The sequence below is a fragment of the Rutilus rutilus genome (assembly GCF_951802725.1).
Source record: "Rutilus rutilus genome assembly, chromosome: 4".
Taxonomy (NCBI): domain Eukaryota; kingdom Metazoa; phylum Chordata; class Actinopteri; order Cypriniformes; family Leuciscidae; genus Rutilus; species Rutilus rutilus.
In genome coordinates, this window is record NC_140212.1 from 334,377 (window position 1) to 351,207 (window position 16,831).

Below are 16,831 nucleotides of genomic sequence, written 5' to 3' on the forward strand. Positions count from 1 at the left end.
TCATGTGACGTGTTGGTCTGATTCACACACACACACACACACACACACACACACGAGGTGGTGGAGGTACGGTCATGTGACGTGTTGGTCTGATTCACACACACACACTAGAGATGCGCGGTTGGCGGTTACAGCCGCGGATAAACCGCGGATCGGGCGGATGACGTGACGAAAAATAATATTTGAATTAAATTCGGGCGGGTGGCGGGCGGTTGAACCAAACAAATGAAAAATATTATGTATACACCAATCAGCGGATGGCGGGCGGGTGCGGTTTTGAAAATTGGTCAAAAGCGTTGGTGCGGATGGATGGCGGACGGATGATGATTTTTGTGATGCAGTTGCGGATGAAATAATAGCCCATCCGCGCATCTCTAACACACACACACACACGAGGTGGTGGAGGTAAGGTCATGTGACGTGTTGTTCTGATTCACACACACACACACACACACACACACGAGGTGGTGGAGGTACGGTCATGTGACATGTTGGTCTGATTTGGCCTGACACACACACACACACATACACTCTCTCACACACACACACACACACATACTCACACACTCACACACACACACACACACACACACACACACACACACACACACACACACACACATACACTCACTCACACACGCAACTCATACACGCGCACACACACACTCACACACACACACGCAACTCACAGACACACACACGCAACTCACAGACACACATTCACACACTCACACACACACACACACACACACACACACACACACTCACTCACTCACTCACTCAGACACACACGCAACTCATACGGACACACACACACGTGTTCATGCACACTCACACACACACACTCACTCACACACGCAACTCATATGCACACACACACACACACACACGTGCATACACACAAACTCAAACGCACACTCATACTCACACACACACAAGGTGGTGGAGGTACGGTCATGTGACGCTGTGACGTCAGCGAGCCGTGTGTGTGTACGGTGTTGTGACGTGTTGTTCTGATTGGTCGTCAGGTGCTGGACGACAGGAAGCAGTGGTGGAAGGTGCGTAACGGGGCGGGCGCTTCGGGATACGTGCCGAACAACATCTTAGAGCTGAGCCGGGCGGTGGACCTGACGGGCCGGGGCGAGCCCATCTACAGCCACACCATACAGGTGACCTCATCACCTCTGACCTTTAACCTTCACCCCCTCGTTCTGCTTCATCACACAATCATTGTTTGTGTTCATCTTTTCTTCTTGAAGCTAATGATGCCAAAAAAGGAATTTGAGTTGTTTAAGGTAAACGACTGTGTGTGTGTGTGTGTGTGTGTGTGTGTGTTCAGTTTGTCTTGATTTCCTGCTTTAGTTTAGTTAGTTAATCTCCCCGTGTGTGTGTTTGTACCATAGACTGTAAAACAATATGTTTGTAGTGTGCGTGATGTCACCTGTAGGTTTATGAAGAGCGTTTGTGAAGCCAGAAGTGGGCGGAGCCGGCCGTCGCCATCTTGGTAGTGCGTCACCGCGCGCGATTTTATGGTGTTGTGATCAACCGTAAATGTGCAGCGAGGCGGATTAGCTGAGGTGACGTGACGCTAACAAACAGCTAGCGGTGACATCAGCGGCAATCCACCTGTCACTCAAGTGACCACGCCCTTAATTATGCAGAACTTTAAGGCTTAATATAATTAAAACGGATGAGTTATAAAATAATTCACTCGCCTCACAGTCGTCATGAAGGGCAACATCAGCTTTATAGACCAAAACCACTTTTTCCACCAGACTGTAAACATGTTTATGAATTTTCTTATTAGTGCCCAATTATGCTTTTACAAACGTTCCCGTTCATGCAGTGTGTAATAGAGCCGTTTGTGAATGTAAAAGTTATTGTCTCCTAAAAGAAAGAAGAAACTGCTGAAACGAGTCAGGAATTCCAGTCTCACATGTAACTAATTTGCATAATGTCCGCCTCTGGTCCTGATTGGCTGAGCAGCGTCTCTTAGCCCCGCCCTCAAACGCTGCAGTGTATCTGAGACTGGAAGAGTTTGGTTCGTGTTGTTCATGTGGAGAAGACGCTGTTTTCTGAGATTGATACGGTAAAACCCACGCCATCGTTACTGTTCGTATCACTGAGATCAAGAGCTGAGATTCAGATATGATAATGAGCGTTTGCTCTCTCTCCAATCACAGCAGAGCAGCTCTCAGAGAGGCGGAGCTTAGAGAGACTGAATCTCCGAACGAGGCGTTTCAGACACTGAGAGAAAAGAGCTGATGCTGCAGTGCAGATTATGAGGACATTACAGTGTTTTACCTTGGATGAATGTGAATCTGTTGTAGGAGACTCAGAAACAACATTAGGAGCTTTTAAAATAGCAGAATAGAGCACTTTAAACATTTAAAACTGCAAAAAGTATTTATAACGAGCTGCATAGAGAAGTCTATGGAATGACCTCATCCAGATAAGTAAATGTGTGTGTGTGTGTGTGTGTGTGAGAGAGAGTGTGTGTGTGTGTGCGTGTGAGTTCAGTTTGTTTTGATTTCTTGCATTCATTTATCTTCGTGTGTGTGCTTTATTTGCTGTGTGTGTGTTGTTGTGTTAAATTTCATTTTCATGTCACTCTTCATCTTTCTCTCAAGCAATTACTGGGCGAGTTAAACGAGGTAACTGGATTATTTTGTCCCACAGTCATTGAAACACTCATAAATTATGTTTTTCATAGAGATTACTGGTCTTCAGGATGTGTGTATCACACACACAGTGTATATTACCTGTCTGTGCAGATACTCAACATTATTAAATCAGTATTATTCATGAAGTACTGCTGATCTGTGTGTTAAAGACCTCATGAAATCAGATTTGTGACTTTTGATGTTTTTTTGAGCGAGTCGTCAGTTTTTTTCTACAGTACAGATCGTTTCAAAGCAGCGTCACAGTAATAACGATATCAGCGGCTTATGCAGGTTATTTTGATCAGTCAAATGCAGAATGAAAGTTGATTTCCTGTCTGAACAGGAAGTGCATCATCAGGTGTCTGGTTTCATGGGGTCTTGATGGTGTGACTGTTGTCTGAGTGTGTTTGTGTGTCTCTCGTACAGAAGCAGAGATCAGATTATGTGCCGAAGCCGTCGGTGACTGAAGCCCCGCCCACGCCGACGCCCCCTCCTCTGCCACCCGCCCCTCTGCCCCCCACAGCCACGCCCCCTCCGCTGGCTCCACCCACTGATAGCGGAGGACACGCCCCCAATGCCAGTGAGAGCGACAGCGTGACGATGAGAGACCATCAGAGAGAGAGACCCGCGCCCGCCAACCGTACACATATACACACACACACACACACACACACACACTCTCTCACACACACACACTCACTCACTCACTCACACACACACACACACACACATACACTCACTCTCCTCGTGGTTGTGTTCCTCAGGGCGTAAGTCGAACATGGAGGAGGTTCAGGATGAGTTGATGCACAGACTGACTCTGGGTCGAAGCGCTCAGAAGAAACTCTCGGCTCCGTCTCGATCCTCAAGTCTCCCGGCGCTCAACATCACGTACGACTCCACGCCGGAGGAGGTGACGGCCTGGCTACAGCTCAAGGGCTTCAGCGCTGTGTGAGTGAACACACACACTCGCACACACACACACACACACACACTCTCTCACACACACACACACACACACACACACACACACACACACACTCTGAGTCTGACTGTCCTCATGGTTTGCAGGACGATCAACAGTCTGGGTGTGCTGACGGGCGCTCAGCTGTTCTCTCTCTCTCTCTCTCTCACACACACACACACACACACACACACACTCTGACTGTCCTCATGGTTTGCAGGACGATCAACAGTCTGGGTGTGCTGACGGGCGCTCAGCTGTTCTCTCTCTCTCTCTCACACACACACACACACACACACACACACACACACACTGACTGTCCTCATGGTTTGCAGGACGATCAACAGTCTGGGTGTGCTGACGGGCGCTCAGCTGTTCTCTCTGAATAAGGAGGAGCTGAAGACGGTGTGTCCTGATGACGGCGCGCGAGTCTTCAGTCAGATCACCGTCCAGAAAGCGGCTCTCGAGGTGATTAGCCTCTTTATTCGCCCTCCTCTCCTCTCTCCTCATCCCTCTCTCCCTTCACCTCTGCTGATGTTTCTGTGCAGGGTTCCCACGGGCCCTCGAGTCCTGCAGAGTTTGGCAATCTGAAAAAAAAAATTTGATGGATACACACAGATCCAGATCCTCGAAAGTGCTGGAATTTATTCTGTTATTCTGCTGGAATTTCCAGCTTTCTGGAAAAAATTCCATATTATTCCCTCCGCTCCGCTAATGTTACTTCGCCAACACTTCATGGCCTATGCGCACTAGCTTGCTTGATTTACGCTAGTTACACGCATTTACGCGGTACGTTAAGTGTTTCCCGCGTGAGGTACTTTGTGTTGTCCGTTGCCATGACGTTCACGCGCACGAAACTACTGCGATGGAACCTCAACGTTTCAGACACACCGCTGAACACTGCAGTACTTCAGTCTCAGTAACATCCATGCAAAACTTCATATCAGATCATTTTAGAATACTGTAGATGTGCCGTATATTCCTCAGTTTTATGCTAAACAGAAATACGACAAATAGAATATCAGATCTCTGTCATGTGGCCAAAAATAAATGCAAAAAAGGCTTTTCTGCATAGTTGTGTTTGACACATGAAAACGAAACATGACGTAGCCTTGCTCTCAGCTGAAATGTGTCCACATTAATCCGTGATTTGAGGGCACTGGATCTGGAAAGTTAGCGAGGAGTGGGAACCCTGTCTGTCATCATCACACGCATCACAACCATGACGTCGACCCGATCGATCCGCTGGTTAGCTAAACTGGTTCTGCTCAACGCTGGCGAGTGTCGCTCTGGTTTTTCTGTGGTGTTTTTACTGTCTGCAGGTTTTCTTCTGAGCCTCCCGTGATCTCCACACCTCCACGTTCCTCTGAAGGTACTTTAGCTGATCGTAGTGAGGCTAGAAGCACAGAGACAGTATTGATACATTCTTCATGGAACGTTCGTCTAACGGTTTTTAAATGTTACTACTTGTTTCAGAACGTTCAGATTCAAAAGTAACGTTCCATAATGTGTGAAGAATGATACAATGTTCCTGTTCCCGTAACGTTCACAGAACCGAGAAGAAACGCTCTAAAAACGGCACATTCTGGACATTCAGAAATAACATTTCCTAACTTAGTAAGAACACTTCTGGTGCTCTTCACGTGTCGGTCGAAAATGAAATTAATGTACTATACTTTAGTTTGATGTTTTTTATTTCATATTTTGTATTTTTAGGGGATTTATTTATACTAAATAATATTTCCGCTGTATTTATAATCCATTTATTCACTTTTTGAGCACAGACCTGAACATTACATTTCCAACTTAAACTGGTGAATCTAGAACGCTTTAGAGCGACAGACTGAAGTGTGATCTCGCTATAAACACCACACTTGGCAGATTATTGATGAAGTGACAAACGTTTTAAAAAGTGAAAAAGTAACCTAATTTTACGTGTATTGTTCTGAAAAATGTGCAAAAATACTATTTAAATTTTTTAAATGAAATGTATATTTTCAAAAACGTTTTACTCTAAAACCGCAATAAAATCAAAGCCATAAATGTAAGCGAGTCGTGTTCCAGATGTGAGTCTGATATCTGATGATCTTCAGTGAGATGTTGCTCGGCTGCAGTTCCACACGCTTCCACTAGAGGAGATCCGTCTCTTCATCATCTCTGACCGCCAGGAGCTCAAGTGTGAATATTGTTTACAGGATCATTAAACCTGTTCAGATCATCAACATGATTTATGTGTGTGTGTGTGTGTGTGTGTGTGTGTGTGTGTTCACACAGCAAGTGCCGAAACCTTTACCAAGTTTAATACCATTCCAATGAAGTAAAAAATGATAAAAAAAACTAAACGAAAAACATTTGCCCGAGAGCACCAGAGGGTTAACTTCACATAACTAACTTTAAAAATATGTTCGCATTGAAATATGATACTTAATAATCCTCAATAACGTAAGGATTCTTACATGAAACTGACCTGAAACTGTATTTGAAATTATAGAAGCAATAAATAAATACTCAAGTCAAGTCAGATTTATGTCTATAGCACTTTATACAATACAAATTGCATTTCAAAAACTGAGTGTTGATCAATTCATAATTTTGAAATTATTATTTTGAATTATCAATTTGAATTTCAGCTGTAAAGCAGCTCTTTATTCTCATCCAAAAGTGTGTTCAACTGAATATTGCCTAATTTTCTTTTTTTTAAGTCTGTTGGAAATAACGTGAGTTTACTTGTGTAATTCAGTCTTACTCCAGTCATTTCTCCATCAATAACTAGTTTATACATAGAGTTAGAGTTTACTGGTGCAGTGCAGCACATATCCAGTAACTCTCACACCTCGACTAGTGGAGCGTGCAGCCGCTGAGACTGTGTGTGTGTTTCCCTTTCAGCACATCTGCTGTTTATTCTCAACGAGATATCGGTCACACTTTACAGTACGGTTCATTAGTTAACATTACTGTATTAACTAACATGATCTAACCATGAGCAATACATTTGTTACTGGATTTATTAATCTTTGTTAATGTTAGTTCATAATAATCCAGCTGTTCATTGTTAGTTCATGTTAGTTTGCAGTGCAGTAACTAATGTTAACAAGAGTTTAATAAAGTGTTAGTACATTAACAAACACTTAAACACAGATGAATAAATGCTGTAGAACTGCAGTTAAATGATTAGTTCATGCTAACTAATGTACAGTAGTCAACATGTGAAGCGGGTCCAAACCTTTCATCAGAGTTATACACGACCTTTGAACTCTAGCCGTTCTTAGGACAAACTTTGCTGAACGTGTTTGATCCTCTTCAGATGTTAACGCGACTGTAGTTAACGAATGAACCGCACTGTAAAGTGTTATCGAGATTAAATAGATCTGTCGTAGTTTCAGGAACAGACGCTTTTCCCAGAATCCCTTAGTTTAAATGCTGAACCTTCATCGTCACTCACTCATTTCTGCCCTTCCTCTCTCTCTCTCTCTCTCTCTCTCGCTCTCCATCACGCTGCAGGTGTTTTGAGGTATGATCTTGTTTAAATGAGTGTGTGTTGTGACGTGTGTGTGTGTGTGTCTCACTGCTGTCTCTCTCTCTCTGTGTGTGTGTGTGTGTGTGTGTGTGTGTAGAGGAGCTCGGGCTCGGAGTTGCAGGAGATCATGAGGAGGCGGCAGGAGAAACTGGCAGCGAGTGATTCTGGCGTGGAGTCCTTCGATGAGGGCAACAACCTCTGACCTCTGACCTCTAACCTTTTACAGGACGCCGCGGAGCGCGCTCAGTTCGCTGCCATAATGCGCCGCCGCCAAGAACTCTTGGATCCGTCCGATAACGGCACCGGCTCGGACGCGGACGAACACGCGTGACGTAGAGAAACGAACATCGCAGAAGTGTGTAGTTTAGTGCCATCCGGTTCTGCCTTCATCCCGGAAAACACTCAGATATACTTATGATCATATTTATACTTGCAGAGGAAACTGTAACGTCATGAATCAGGACATCAATATTTTGGAGCAAATGTTGATTTGATCTATTATTCACTACTTGAACTTCAGTCAGATTATTTATCCGCCGCTTTTGAATGTACGGGGAGAATTATGGGTCAAGCTTGTAGATTTTTTTTTTTATTATTATTATTATTTACTAGCAAGATAATATTGTTTTGTACTGAATTGTACTGCCAAAAGAGAAGCTTTATAAATGTAATGGAAATGTCAGATTCATTGTTTGAGTTTCACAAGGACGCTGGGCCAAAATCCTGCAGTCTCGTTCTAGTGATGATGATGATGCCATCAAACCTTCAGAAATATGATGATTTATACGCCGCACGTTCAGTCTGTGAATATTAAGTGTGTGTGCAGAATAAATGGAATCATGTGACCTCGTGTGTGTCGTTTATGATCATGCGTGATTGAATCAGTACGAATCGAAACATGATCTGATGTTGGCCTCTGTGTGAGGAAACATCTCACCCTTTAACCTTCAGTCAGTCTTCACTGTAAATGAGAGAAAACGAGCTCTGATTGCGATCACAACACCCGCACATCATCAGTCTCGGTAGATAATCGTCTGTTTCGTGCAGGAAAGCCTTGGTTCAAACCCCACCTTTGCTTATGTTTCATCATTTACTCAAGCAAACAATCAAAGCTCAAAACACTGATCACTGAATCAGGAGATGAGGAGTTGTGTTTTAATCATGATGCCCTGTGTTCAGATCCACCACTGCTGGTTATATTCAGTGGTGAGAGTCGGGTCATGATGGGCGAGTGGTTAAACACACGGTCTCTGTGTGCGAGGCTGCGATAGAGACACGGGTTCGAATCTCTTCTGACTTTAACTGATTTATTGTAGGATCACAACAGTGAAATATGAGTTCCAGCAGGAAAAGGCCAAGAGATCTGTGGCTCACAGGTATGAGCGCTGCCTCATGGTTCAGAGGTTCCTGGTTCGAATCCCGGTCAGATCTCCAAGAAACCAACAAAAGAAGTGATTGGTGGAGAGGACAAGAGGATGGAGGACTGAGGAGGAGCCCAAGACAGGGTCCAGGTGGAGCAACTGGTTATCCAGGAAAACCAGCTGTAAAATTGTCGACTTAGTCTCAGAACTGGATATTTTTATAAGTACACATTTGATGTAAAAGATAACCGCTGCTGGTTATCTTCCCAGAAATCCCCAGGGGGAGGAGTTTGGATATTCCCTCCCCCCTTCTTTTCCGACCGTCTCGGTACATCCTGTCAGATCCGATTGCTTCTGATGCCTGTCTCGGCTCATGCTCAGGAGACCGTTCCTCAACGCAACCACGCTTCAGTGTCCAGGCCGGTTTCGAACCGGGATCCTCCCAACCGGGGAGAACATGCTCAACCCACTGAGCCACTGGAACTTCCACATCAACACTTCTTTTTTTTGGGGGCATGTCTTTTATATTTGGACAAAACCAGTGAAACTAAAGCATTTTCGCAAAGAGTGGGATTCAAACTCAGACTCTCCACATGATGGAGCAACGCTTAACCCACTGATCCACTGGAGCTTCCACTTTTACACTTCTTTTGGAGGGGCATGTCTTTTTTATTTGGACAAAACTAAAGCAGTTTTACCGACAAGAGAGATTTGAACCCGGATTCTCCACGTTGAGGAGCAACTCCCAAACCACGGAGCCACAGGAGCTTCCACTCTTCCCCCTTTTTTTTGAGGGACATGTCTTTTTTATTTGGACAAAATTAAAGCAGTTTTACCGACAAGAGATTTGAACCCGGATTCTCCACGTTGAGGAGCAACTCCCAAACCACTGATCCACAGGAGCTTCCACTCTTCCCTTCTTTTTTTGAGGGGTATGTCTTTTTTATTTGGACAAAACTAAAGCAGTTTTACCAACAAGAGATTTGAACCCGGATTCTCCACGTTGAGGAGCAACTCCCAAACCACTGATCCACAGGAGCTTCCACTCTTCCCTTCTTTTTTTGAGGGACATGTCTTTTTTATTTGGACAAAACTAAAGCAGTTTTACCGACAAGAGATTTGAACGCGGATTCTCCACGTTGAGGAGCACCTCCCAAACCACTGATCCACAGGAGCTTCCACTCTTCCCTTCTTTTTTTGAGGGACATGTCTTTTTTATTTGGACAAAACTAAAGCAGTTTTACCGACAAGAGATTTGAACCCGGATTCTCCACGTTGAGGAGCACCTCCCAAACCACTGAGCCACTGGAGATTCCACTCTTCCCCCTTTTTTTTGAGGGACATGTCTTTTTTATTTGGACAAAACTAAAGCAGTTTTACCGACAAGAGATTTGAACCCGGATTCTCCACGTTGAGGAGCAACTCCCAAACCACGGAGCCACAGGAGCTTCCACTCTTCCCTTCTTTTTTTGAGGGGCATGTCTTTTTTATTTGGACAAAATTAAAGCAGTTTTACCGACAAGAGAGATTTGAACCCGGATTCTCCACGTTGAGGAGCAACTCCCAAACCACTGATCCACTGGAGCTTCCACTCTTCCCCCTTTTTTTTGAGGGACATGTCTTTTTTATTTGGACAAAACTAAAGCAGTTTTACCGATAAGAGAGATTTGAACCCGGATTCTCCACGTTGAGGAGCAACTCCCAAACCACGGAGCCACAGGAGCTTCCACTCTTCCCCCTTTTTTTTGAGGGACATGTCATTTTTATTTGGACAAAATTAAAGCAGTTTTACCGACAAGAGAGATTTGAACCCGGATTCTCCACGTTGAGGAGCAACTCCCAAACCACTGATCCACTGGAGCTTCCACTCTTCCCCCTTTTTTTTGAGGGACATGTCTTTTTTATTGGGACAAAACTAAAGCAGTTTTACCGACAAGAGATTTGAACCCGGATTCTCCACGTTGAGGAGCAACTCCCAAACCACGGAGCCACAGGAGCTTCCACTCTTCCCCCTTTTTTTTGAGGGACATGTCTTTTTTATTTGGACAAAATTAAAGCAGTTTTACCGACAAGAGAGATTTGAACCCGGATTCTCCACGTTGAGGAGCAACTCCCAAACCACTGATCCACTGGAGCTTCCACTCTTCCCCCTCTTTTTTGAGGGACATGCCTTTTTTATTTGGACAAAATTAAAGCAGTTTTACCGACAAGAGAGATTTGAACCCGGATTCTCCACGTTGAGGAGCAACTCCCAAACCACTGAGCCACTGGAGATTCCACTCTTCCCCCTTTTTTTTGAGGGACATGTCTTTTTTATTTGGACAAAACTAAAGCAGTTTTACCGACAAGAGATTTGAACCCGGATTCTCCACGTTGAGGAGCACCTCCCAAACCACTGAGCCACTGGAGCTTCCACTCTTCCCCCTTTTTTTTGAGGGACATGTCTTTTTTATTTGGACAAAACTAAAGCAGTTTTACCGACAAGAGATTTGAACCCGGATTCTCCACGTTGAGGAGCAACTCCCAAACCACTGATCCACAGGAGCTTCCACTCTTCCCCCTCTTTTTTGAGGGACATGCCTTTTTTATTTGGACAAAATTAAAGCAGTTTTACCGACAAGAGAGATTTGAACCCGGATTCTCCACGTTGAGGAGCAACTCCCAAACCACTGAGCCACTGGAGATTCCACTCTTCCCCCTTTTTTTTGAGGGACATGTCTTTTTTATTTGGACAAAACTAAAGCAGTTTTACCGACAAGAGATTTGAACCCGGATTCTCCACGTTGAGGAGCACCTCCCAAACCACTGAGCCACTGGAGCTTCCACTCTTCCCCCTTTTTTTTGAGGGACATGTCTTTTTTATTTGGACAAAACTAAAGCAGTTTTACCGACAAGAGATTTGAACCCGGATTCTCCACGTTGAGGAGCAACTCCCAAACCACTGATCCACAGGAGCTTCCACTCTTCCCTTCTTTTTTTGAGGGACATGTCTTTTTTATTTGGACAAAACTAAAGCAGTTTTACCGACAAGAGATTTGAACCCGGATTCTCCACGTTGAGGAGCAACTCCCAAACCACGGAGCCACAGGAGCTTCCACTCTTCCCTTCTTTTTTTGAGGGGCATGTCTTTTTTATTTGGACAAAACTAAAGCAGTTTTACCGACAAGAGATTTGAACCCGGATTCTCCACGTTGAGGAGCAACTCCCAAACCACGGAGCCACAGGAGCTTCCACTTTTTCCTTCTTTTTTTGAGGGGCATGTCTTTTTTATTTGGACAAAACTAAAGCAGTTTTACCGACAAGAGATTTGAACCCGGATTCTCCACGTTGAGGAGCAACTCCCAAACCACGGAGCCACAGGAGCTTCCACTCTTCCCTTCTTTTTTTGAGGGACATGTCTTTTTTATTTGGACAAAACTAAAGCAGTTTTACCGACAAGAGATTTGAACCCGGATTCTCCACGTTGAGGAGCAACTCCCAAACCACTGAGCCACTGGAGATTCCACTCTTCCCCCTTTTTTTTGAGGGACATGTCTTTTTTATTTGGACAAAACTAAAGCAGTTTTACCGACAAGAGATTTGAACCCAGATTCTCCACGTTGAGGAGCAACTCCCAAACCACGGAGCCACAGGAGCTTCCACTCTTCCCCCTTTTTTTTGAGGGACATGTCATTTTTATTTGGACAAAATTAAAGCAGTTTTACCGACAAGAGAGATTTGAACCCGGATTCTCCACGTTGAGGAGCAACTCCCAAACCACTGATCCACTGGAGCTTCCACTCTTCCCCCTTTTTTTTGAGGGACATGTCTTTTTTATTGGGACAAAACTAAAGCAGTTTTACCGACAAGAGATTTGAACCCGGATTCTCCACGTTGAGGAGCAACTCCCAAACCACGGAGCCACAGGAGCTTCCACTCTTCCCCCTTTTTTTTGAGGGACATGTCTTTTTTATTTGGACAAAATTAAAGCAGTTTTACCGACAAGAGAGATTTGAACCCGGATTCTCCACGTTGAGGAGCAACTCCCAAACCACTGATCCACTGGAGCTTCCACTCTTCCCCCTCTTTTTTGAGGGACATGCCTTTTTTATTTGGACAAAATTAAAGCAGTTTTACCGACAAGAGAGATTTGAACCCGGATTCTCCACGTTGAGGAGCAACTCCCAAACCACTGAGCCACTGGAGATTCCACTCTTCCCCCTTTTTTTTGAGGGACATGTCTTTTTTATTTGGACAAAACTAAAGCAGTTTTACCGACAAGAGATTTGAACCCGGATTCTCCACGTTGAGGAGCACCTCCCAAACCACTGAGCCACTGGAGCTTCCACTCTTCCCCCTTTTTTTTGAGGGACATGTCTTTTTTATTTGGACAAAACTAAAGCAGTTTTACCGACAAGAGATTTGAACCCGGATTCTCCACGTTGAGGAGCAACTCCCAAACCACTGATCCACAGGAGCTTCCACTCTTCCCCCTCTTTTTTGAGGGACATGCCTTTTTTATTTGGACAAAATTAAAGCAGTTTTACCGACAAGAGAGATTTGAACCCGGATTCTCCACGTTGAGGAGCAACTCCCAAACCACTGAGCCACTGGAGATTCCACTCTTCCCCCTTTTTTTTGAGGGACATGTCTTTTTTATTTGGACAAAACTAAAGCAGTTTTACCGACAAGAGATTTGAACCCGGATTCTCCACGTTGAGGAGCACCTCCCAAACCACTGAGCCACTGGAGCTTCCACTCTTCCCCCTTTTTTTTGAGGGACATGTCTTTTTTATTTGGACAAAACTAAAGCAGTTTTACCGACAAGAGATTTGAACCCGGATTCTCCACGTTGAGGAGCAACTCCCAAACCACTGATCCACAGGAGCTTCCACTCTTCCCTTCTTTTTTTGAGGGACATGTCTTTTTTATTTGGACAAAACTAAAGCAGTTTTACCGACAAGAGATTTGAACCCGGATTCTCCACGTTGAGGAGCAACTCCCAAACCACGGAGCCACAGGAGCTTCCACTCTTCCCTTCTTTTTTTGAGGGGCATGTCTTTTTTATTTGGACAAAACTAAAGCAGTTTTACCGACAAGAGATTTGAACCCGGATTCTCCACGTTGAGGAGCAACTCCCAAACCACGGAGCCACAGGAGCTTCCACTTTTTCCTTCTTTTTTTGAGGGGCATGTCTTTTTTATTTGGACAAAACTAAAGCAGTTTTACCGACAAGAGATTTGAACCCGGATTCTCCACGTTGAGGAGCAACTCCCAAACCACGGAGCCACAGGAGCTTCCACTCTTCCCTTCTTTTTTTGAGGGACATGTCTTTTTTATTTGGACAAAACTAAAGCAGTTTTACCGACAAGAGATTTGAACCCGGATTCTCCACGTTGAGGAGCAACTCCCAAACCACTGAGCCACTGGAGATTCCACTCTTCCCCCTTTTTTTTGAGGGACATGTCTTTTTTATTTGGACAAAACTAAAGCAGTTTTACCGACAAGAGATTTGAACCCAGATTCTCCACGTTGAGGAGCAACTCCCAAACCACGGAGCCACAGGAGCTTCCACTCTTCCCCCTTTTTTTTGAGGGACATGTCTTTTTTATTTGGACAAAACTAAAGCAGTTTTACCGACAAGAGATTTGAACCCGGATTCTCCACGTTGAGGAGCAACTCCCAAACCACTGATCCACAGGAGCTTCCACTCTTCCCTTCTTTTTTTGAGGGGTATGTCTTTTTTATTTGGACAAAACTAAAGCAGTTTTACCGATAAGAGATTTGAACCCGGATTCTCCACGTTGAGGAGCAACTCCCAAACCACTGATCCACAGGAGCTTCCACTCTTCCCTTCTTTTTTTGAGGGACATGTCTTTTTTATTTGGACAAAACTAAAGCAGTTTTACCGACAAGAGATTTGAACCCAGATTCTCCACGTTGAGGAGCAACTCCCAAACCACTGATCCACAGGAGCTTCCACTCTTCCCTTCTTTTATTGAGGGACATGTCTTTTTTATTTGGACAAAACTAAAGCAGTTTTACCGATAAGAGATTTGAACCCGGATTCTCCACGTTGAGGAGCAACTCCCAAACCACTGATCCACAGGAGCTTCCACTCTTCCCTTCTTTTTTTGAGGGACATGTCTTTTTTATTTGGACAAAACTAAAGCAGTTTTACCGACAAGAGATTTGAACCCGGATTCTCCACGTTGAGGAGCACCTCCCAAACCACTGAGCCACAGGAGCTTCCACTCTTCCCTTCTTTTTTTGAGGGACATGTCTTTTTTATTTGGACAAAACTAAAGCAGTTTTACCGACAAGAGATTTGAACCCGGATTCTCCACGTTGAGGAGCACCTCCCAAACCACTGAGCCACTGGAGATTCCACTCTTCCCCCTTTTTTTTGAGGGACATGCCTTTTTTATTTGGACAAAACTAAAGCAGTTTTACCGACAAGAGATTTGAACCCGGATTCTCTACATTGAGGAGCAACTCCCAAACCACTGATCCACAGGAGCTTCCACTCTTCCCTTCTTTTTTTGAGGGGTATGTCTTTTTTATTTGGACAAAACTAAAGCAGTTTTACCGACAAGAGATTTGAACCCGGATTCTCCACATTGAGGAGCAACTCCCAAACCACTGAGCCTCCGAGTGACGCTCAAACCAGGAGAGAACATGCTCTGAGCCAGCGGAACTTCTCATCACGAGCGTTTCTGTTTGGGGGAGTTTTGTCTCAATCATTGAACTAAACTCCTGATTTAAAGCTTGTTTTCTTTGGGGCAATTTTGTCTTATTTTATCACTCACAACAATAAAACTAAATAATTTTCCACCTCAAAAGAGAGATTTCAACCTCCATGTAAAGAAGCAACACTGAGCCACAGTAGCACTTCCAGTGCCCTCTTTCTTTGTCATAGAACAATTTTAAAAAACGTACTTGTTCTCAATAGTGAGAACTGAACCTGGATTCTCCACACGATCTTTACTCACACATTATTATTTATTTTTTACCTGTTTCTGTCAATTTTCAACCAAAAACACATTATAATAATATATAATAATAATATATTCTCACAAGCATCATGTGATCTTAATCTTGTCATGATTCCTAGAGGATAAATCATGTTTTCTGATTCGCCTCAAGAGTTGATGGTCGGTTTGTCATTTCTAAGCTCCTTTTTCATCAAGGCAAGTTTATTTATAGCACATTTCACACACTATGGCAATTCAAAGTGCTTTACAGAAAGAAATGAAAATTATTTCAAAATAAAAGCAAGGAAAATTAAATCTGTTCACTTCTCATATGAGCTGATTAATAGGCTTGTTTGAGATGCGCCTTGCCTCGCCTGAAATGTAGTCGAGAGTAGGCGCTGCAGTGATGAGGAGGAGTGAAAAAAGAGCAGGCAAGCCGGATAGATCTCTCTTCTCCCAGTGGATCTGACACCTGCGAGATCACAGATGGACATCGCGGGATTCACGCTCGTGTTGCTCATAAACTGGATGTAATTTAAGTTCTGTTGCTTTTATATGAAAATAAATAAAATGAACAAGACACCCAAAGTACTTGTTATTTAATTCCATTCCAAATACATGTTTATCAATATTTTTTTCTTTAATACAGACTTATGTGTTTTTATTTTTTTTATATTTTTTTTATAAAAAATTAAATTGCATAACCCAGAGATCGCACTGTCAGATAGTTTGGGAATATTCACACATAACATAGGCTATACACATAAGACATGAGTTTTAAAATCAAACATTTTAAAAGAGAACAATACATCACAGTTGTTTAAACCAATGAGCATTAAGCTGTGTCGTCAGCAAGTCGTTTCCCATCATGCTTTTGATCAGCGCAGTCGGTGGAGAGCAACTGCGCTCGACTGCAGAATCCGACACGTGCGCCTTGCGCTCGCGAGAGATTTTTGACATACGTCAGTATGACATCAGAGCCAGGCGGACCGCACTCGGACACATTTCTAACCGGCATGCATCTCGCGATGATCACCGGTGATCGGTTCTGCGCAGATTTTGCTCATCTCAAACAAGCCTAATATTTATGATCATGTTACTCTCGTTAAACACACAGATTCTGTTTTTGTGGTTTTGTTAAATAGAAGAGTGTAATGTCTGACAGTGTCACATGACAGATTTCACAGCGAAACTATTCTTTTAATGAGGAAAATAAATACAGGATGTGATTCTCAGATCTGAACACGAGTTTGGATCCTATTTGGATAAAATATATTTTTATTTGTCGGGAACGAGTCCGGAGATCAGGAGCAGATTCTGACGGATCAGAAACACAGTCAGCTGATCCACACATGAACTGAAGCAACACACACGTC

At 43.8% G+C, this 16,831-nt stretch overlaps 1 protein-coding gene across 6 annotated transcripts in view; it reads left to right on the plus strand.

The window, feature by feature from the left end:
• eps8a (EGFR pathway substrate 8a, signaling adaptor) overlaps positions 1–7,986 on the plus strand; it is a 41,704-nt gene extending 33,718 nt beyond the window's left edge. For 4 of the 6 annotated variants that reach the window (XM_084408324.1, XM_084408326.1, XM_084408323.1 and 1 more), the window contains 5 exons: positions 1,029–1,169; positions 3,090–3,303; positions 3,428–3,611; positions 3,960–4,092; positions 7,239–7,986. In XM_084408324.1, the coding sequence (XP_084264450.1) occupies positions 1,029–1,169; positions 3,090–3,303; positions 3,428–3,611; positions 3,960–4,092; positions 7,239–7,343 (777 nt within the window). In that variant the 3' untranslated portion in view covers positions 7,344–7,986. Of the gene's footprint in view, positions 1–1,028; positions 1,170–1,259; positions 1,296–2,630; positions 2,951–3,089; positions 3,304–3,427; positions 3,612–3,959; positions 4,093–7,238 lie in introns of those variants that run through there. The other 2 variants (XM_084408327.1, XM_084408328.1) reach the window with 1 other exon arrangement.
• Positions 7,987–16,831: the final 8,845 nt, after the last annotated feature.